A 6,102-nucleotide genomic window follows, 5' to 3' on the forward strand; every position below is an offset into this window, starting at 1 on the left:
ATTTTTTTTTTTAAAAACAATCTTACATGGCTAAGAAACATAGAAGATCATCTCAACTAATTTCTATAAATAATAGAGGTAATTTGACATTTAAAATCATGGAGCCTTTTGGTAAGCATTGAGTGAACTATTCTTTCACTTCAATCAAGCTCGAATTTTAGGCTTCAATCGAGCTTCTAATTTTTTTTGAGTTCAAGCCTTTTCGAGTTCAAGTTTCAATATTATATTTCGAGTTCGAGTTAAACTTCATAATTTTTAGCTCGTGAGTTTGAATCGAGTTGAGCTTACTTTTAAATTTTTCAAGTTCGAGTCGAGCTCAGCAATACTTGAGTTTGACTTGGTTCGTTTAACAAACGACGTCGTTTGGTTTAATTTTTTTTTTTTAAAAAAAAAACAAAATTGGCGGTTTTTTTCGATTTTTTCCGATTTTCAGCCGGTTCGATTTGAACGGTTCAGTGGTTCTGGCCAGTTCACTAGTAACGGTTCAACCGGTCTATATTGAATCGGACTAGACAACGATTCTCAGTTGAACCGACTGATCCGGTCTGATTTTCAAAACAATGCCGATAATCCTTTACATGATCATCAACAAATGCACGGATTTCGAAGTTTTCAAACCTTGGAAGGTTTCTTTTAAGTATTGTTCATATGACATTACATTGTTGTTTTACTTAAGTTAAAAATTAAAAATGCAATAAAATCCATACATATTGTTATAACCAAACATCAGGTCAACAATACCTATAAACACCATTTAAAAATAATAGTAATAAGATAGGGGTTGAAAGTGAAAATAAGAAGGGTAAACCAAATTTTAATTACAAGGGCAAGTGAAAGAGGGTGGGGGAAAGAAGCAGGTATCGAATTATATATGCCAAAAAGAGCCCATAACAATAGCCAATAAGTACAGCATGTGGTGGAGCCACCCATTTTTATGCTCCATCCATCCATCCATGCATGCAGAACCGTTGTTTTTTTTTTCCTTACTGTAAACAGTGTATGATTATGGAAGCATTTATCAATTTTACTCCAAGTCTAGTAACTTCCCTTATAAAAAAAAGCCACTGCTCACTCCTTGCACGTTCCTCTGTCCCCCTTTCCCCCCATATATCATTCCTCCCTTCGTCCCTGATCTTCCCCTCCTATCTCTTTCTCTCTCTCTTTCTCTGGGTATGGAAGTGTTTCATATTGATGATCTTTTGGATTTGTCCAACGAAGAGCTTTTTTCATCCGCTTCTACTTCCACCAACAACGATACTCTCCCAAACACTGAAACCCCTTTCATTTACTCCTCCGCCGCCTTTCATCCCTCTTTCTCCAACAACGACTTCACCCATGACCTTTGTCTTCCTGTAATGACTGATGACTTTACTCCCCATTAGTTAGATTGATTTTTATGTTCTTTCTTCTTTTGTTTTTCTTTGCATGATTAAGCTTAAATAGTTGCCTGTTCATTTGTAGAGTGATGACGTGGCCGAGCTGGAATGGTTGTCGCGGTTCGTAGATGATTCTTTCAGCGACTTCCCATCGAACTCGCTCGCCGAAGCTCTTAACCCTAGAAATGACCACTCGTCGTATTCGAACAAAGCTTGGAGCAATCGTTCCAGAGCGCCGCCATCGAAGGCGAAAAGGGAATCCCAACGTCAAGCATCTCCGGCGGCGGAAGGAGGGTTTCGGCGGTGCACGCACTGCGGGTCGGAGAAGACGCCGCAGTGGAGGACGGGGCCATTAGGACCGAAGACGTTGTGCAACGCTTGTGGGGTTCGGTATAAGTCGGGGCGTCTCGTGCCTGAGTACCGGCCTGCGGCGAGTCCAACATTCGTGCTAACACAGCACTCGAACTCACACCGGAAGGTGTTGGAGCTTCGGAGGCAGAAAGAGCTGTCGAGACAGCAGCAAGAAGAAGAATACCGTCACCACCACAACCAGCAGCAGCGGCAACAACACCGCCAACAGCATGACTTTGAGGTTTGCTGACGTGCTAAAGTCTTAGTGTTATTGTTGTAATCACGTTCAATGAGACAGTACTATTTTGGACCCTTCGGCAATGTTCAGCATCACCATCAAACGTGTCGTTTCTTTGTTTTTCCATCATCGCCTCTTTTATTTATTTATTTTCCATTTTTCTATAATTTTGTAAAGAGAAAAAAAGGTCATTGAATATTTGCTTGGGTCGAGGAACTAAAGTTTTCAAAATTTCAACTACCCCTTAGCTGTTTACATTAACGATGGTTGAAAGTTAAGAGAGAGAATGGGTGATGCTCAAGTGTGATACTGATACTGGAGTGACCTTCCACGTGATGCACCGCCGCGTATGCGACGGGCCGAATATTCTCTCTCCTCCTAAAAAGGGTTTTGTTTTCACATGGAACTCGAAAGATAAATATAGAAGAAGCTTAGAGTGAACTCAACAAACATAAAACATAGACAATTGAAATATATAAGTAGCGTACATACTTTACGGTTAATTTTAAAAATTTTAAAAATATTTATTATATATTGGAGATAACTTTTGAAAATCATAAGCTCTTTATATGTGAGAGTTTCTAAACAAACTCTTTATCCATTTAAATTGTTACGGCTTTATCATTCAGAAATGGGAATGTTATTAACTTTTAGGGTGTTCACCAGTGGAAATATAATATTACCAAGAAATAAGATTACTGTGAATGTTATATTTTGTGTTTGGTTGGCATAGCAGGAATGTAAGATTACCATGTTTGGTTAAATGAATAAAGTATTATTAGAATGTATATTTGACCAAATTATCCTTATTATATATTTGTTTTTTTAACAAGTTGGAAAATATTTATATATTTTCTTTAAAAAATTTAAATTCATAAAATTTATATAATTTTTTTTACAAAATTGAAAATATAAAAAGATTTAATGAAATGGTACAATTTTATTTTAACCCTTGAACTCTATATAAAAATTTAATTATAGACTTTTTTTTGTAAATCTAAAATAGTTTAAGGATAAATTTGTAATTTAAACTTCGTATAATTTTTATTATTTAATGACAAAATAATGATATTTTTGAAAGAAAAAAAAATTAAGAGCATTTTAGTCCAAAACGCCGATAATCCAACACTACCTAAGGAAATGGAGGTCATGACATTCCCGGTAATATATCTAAAAAAATCTACTATTGGTAATCTTACATTACCGGGAATGAGATTCCCGGACTAACCAAACGGGAGAATGTGGATTTCATTCCCATGGGAATCCCGCATTCCCCCATCCAAACACCCCTTAAATAAATTACAAAATTTATGATAGATTTACATGATTCATTGTGATAAAATTTAAAATTTAGTTATCATATTTGTCTATAATGTTGAGGGATCAAATTTCTCACGACCATAATTTTTTATCCCCTCTCATTAATTCAAAAATATCGGTCAATGACTGTCCTTACGTCATTTGTGATTATCCACCTAAATCAAAAAGAATAAATCATCAACGATCGACGAATTAAACTTATTTTATTAATAATATTAAACTCAAATTCAATAAAGATAACTTATTATTATTATTATTAAAGTTGTCAATATAATTTATTGGTTGTAATTTCAAAACAAAAATATAATAAATAATCTTTAATTGGTCACTAGTGAAAGTAACCTTACTAAATTTTGGTGATTAGATGATGAGGGGCGATAAATGCATGTGCATCAGCACGCTGGCCGATATATTTTCCCAGTAGTGGCCACCATTCAGATTTCAAGCACGTTGAGCTATGTACTCCTTAGTTCCCAATCAAAAGCTCTCTTTTTCACCCCCCAGCGAATTGCTCAACTCAACTGGACATACCATGCTGACATTTTCAGAAAGCCGGGAATCGTTTTGATCTAAGCGTCGACATACACAGGGGCTTAGCTTTTAGGAAAATGAAAAGCCAGTATTATTATTAATTTTTGGGATAATAAAGCCAACCATCCATTATTCTGATCCCAACCCATAGTTTTTTTTTTATCGTTTTAGTATATGGTGTTAACGAATTTCTCAACACGGTAATGATTGATTCCAACTTGGTAAAAGCATCAGCCAATCAAAACATCACGTGGTTTAATCTTAGCAGGTGGCGTTTTCTGTGTTTTACCCCTCCCGAAGAGAGGTTGAAATACGAGCCAATGTTGACGTTACCCTGATTATAGAGGTGGGTATACGGGTTATCCGTCCGTTTAGTCTGCGGGTTTTGATGGTGTGGGCTTAAATGGTACGGGTTAAAAAGCCCGCATTCATAAACGGTTTTGAATTTTATGGCCCGTGGCCCGTTCATTTAACCCGCGGGCTAAACGGGCTTACCCACGGCCCGTTTAATAAAAATAATTTTAAATGTTTTAAATACAATAAAAAATAATATTTTAACTTACTACACCTTTAAAAATGATCGAACAACTTGAAAAGGAAGGTAGCACTGTCAAAATAATAAATAATATTTAAATTTTATTTTAAATAGCCGAAAATGATTATAAAATAATTTTTTTTTTAATTTTTAATCATTAATATATATATATATATATATATATATATATATATATATATATATATAATGATATAATTACTTAAACTCAAATTAAAAAAATAATATTCACTTATATCACCAAATTGAAAAACAAATAAAACAATAACCACATTATACTTTTATAAAACACAATTATTCAAGGCTATAATATGAATACACAGAAGTGTCTGAAAGTAGAAATTCAAACTTAAAAATTTAACAAAGTCAAACATTATACAAATCTAACAAGAAAGTTGTCAAGTGTTTCTAATAATTGTATTTTATGGATACTTTAGAGAAATACTAAAACATAATATGAAAATATAAAATAAAATACTTACAGTATAAGAGTAAATTTGAAAGATACAATTATACTAAAATTGATAAAATATAAGTATTAATTTGTTAAAATATATTTATTTTGTAAAAGTCTTTAAAAGTTGAAAAGTATAGTTTCAATTTTTTATTTTACTTTTCTTTCTTATTTTTAATCCAAATATTACGTGTCACGTGATATATTATTAGAATATCACGTGACTTTTTATAATTAAAGAACAAAATGGATAACATACTTCATGAAAAAAAATAAAGGTCATAATTAAATAAAAAAACTTTAAATACCAAAATGATAATGATGTATATTTAAATGAAAAAAATATCAAGCAATGGTAAAATTATGACAAACACCCTAATAAATTTAAGAACTACAATAGTTATAAGTAACATCATATTTATAAGTAATTTATTTTATTTTTCTATAAAATTCTTTAAGTTTATTTTTTCTAAAATTTTATAAATTTTAAATTAAGCGGGCTTTAGCGGGTTTAACGGGTAGCCCACGGTTATACCCATTAAACCCGCGGGTTTAACAGTCCGGGCTAAAAAACCCGCAATTTAAACGGTCTTCAATTTTTGAGGCCCGAAGCCCGCACAGATCGTGGGTTAAACGGGTAGCCCGCGGGCCTGAGCCCATATACACAGCTCTACCTGATTATAACAAAGCTATGCATAAAGCAGTTTTACCTTTTAAATTTTGTTAAATAAACAACGAGCAAAGGTGTATCTTAGTTTCAATCAAGTAAAAATTATATATTCGAATCTTAACCTTACAAATAAAATAGAATAAAATAAAATAAATTAAAAGATTCATTTTTATGATAAACTTCAATAATAATAAATTTTAATTAGTCGATCAATAGATTATATATTATATTGATATTTAAATGAAATTTAGGAAAGTTATTAAAATAAAATTTTACTTAACATTATTTTTTTAAAGTCACTCGGTAGACACATATATTGTGTTTAATATATAGGGTTAGATATAGCTTACTTAGTGATTTTTTTAATAAAAGCCGTTAGTTTTATTAAAATAAAAATTCTTAGAATTACAATAAACGTTTATAATTGTAGTCGTAAACTAAACACATAATTGAGATATTTCATTAATACAATAAATAACTAGTTAAGATCATACGATGATCATATAATGAAAAGGTTAAAAACATAATCAAAATACTTGAACAAATATATATATAAATAGATCTGACTGCATCTCCAACAAATGAAACACAAAAGGGGATGAAAACTAT

The 6,102-nt window shown here is 32.2% G+C and overlaps 1 protein-coding gene across 1 annotated transcript; it reads left to right on the top strand.

The window, feature by feature from the left end:
- Nucleotides 1–1,137: 1,137 nt before the first annotated feature.
- Nucleotides 1,138–2,158, top strand: LOC120132829 (GATA transcription factor 4-like). Its single transcript, XM_039149516.1, has 2 exons — nucleotides 1,138–1,352; nucleotides 1,462–2,158. The coding sequence occupies exons 1-2, from the start codon at nucleotides 1,173–1,175 to the stop codon at nucleotides 1,975–1,977; spliced, it is 696 nt and encodes a 231-aa protein (XP_039005447.1). The 5' UTR covers nucleotides 1,138–1,172; the 3' UTR covers nucleotides 1,978–2,158.
- Nucleotides 2,159–6,102: the final 3,944 nt, after the last annotated feature.

The sequence above is a fragment of the Hibiscus syriacus genome, unplaced genomic scaffold (assembly GCF_006381635.1).
Source record: "Hibiscus syriacus cultivar Baekdansim isolate YM2019G1 unplaced genomic scaffold, ASM638163v2 tig00110570_pilon, whole genome shotgun sequence".
NCBI classification, from domain to species: Eukaryota; Viridiplantae; Streptophyta; class Magnoliopsida; order Malvales; family Malvaceae; genus Hibiscus; species Hibiscus syriacus.

Coding starts and splice junctions, on each gene's coding strand:
- LOC120132829 (XM_039149516.1), top strand. CDS start 1,173: ATGGAAGTGTTTCATATTGATGATCTTTTGGATTTGTCCAACGAAGAG. Junction 1,353..1,461: donor CCCATGACCTTTGTCTTCCT/GTAATGACTGAT, acceptor GTTCATTTGTAG/AGTGATGACGTGGCCGAGCT.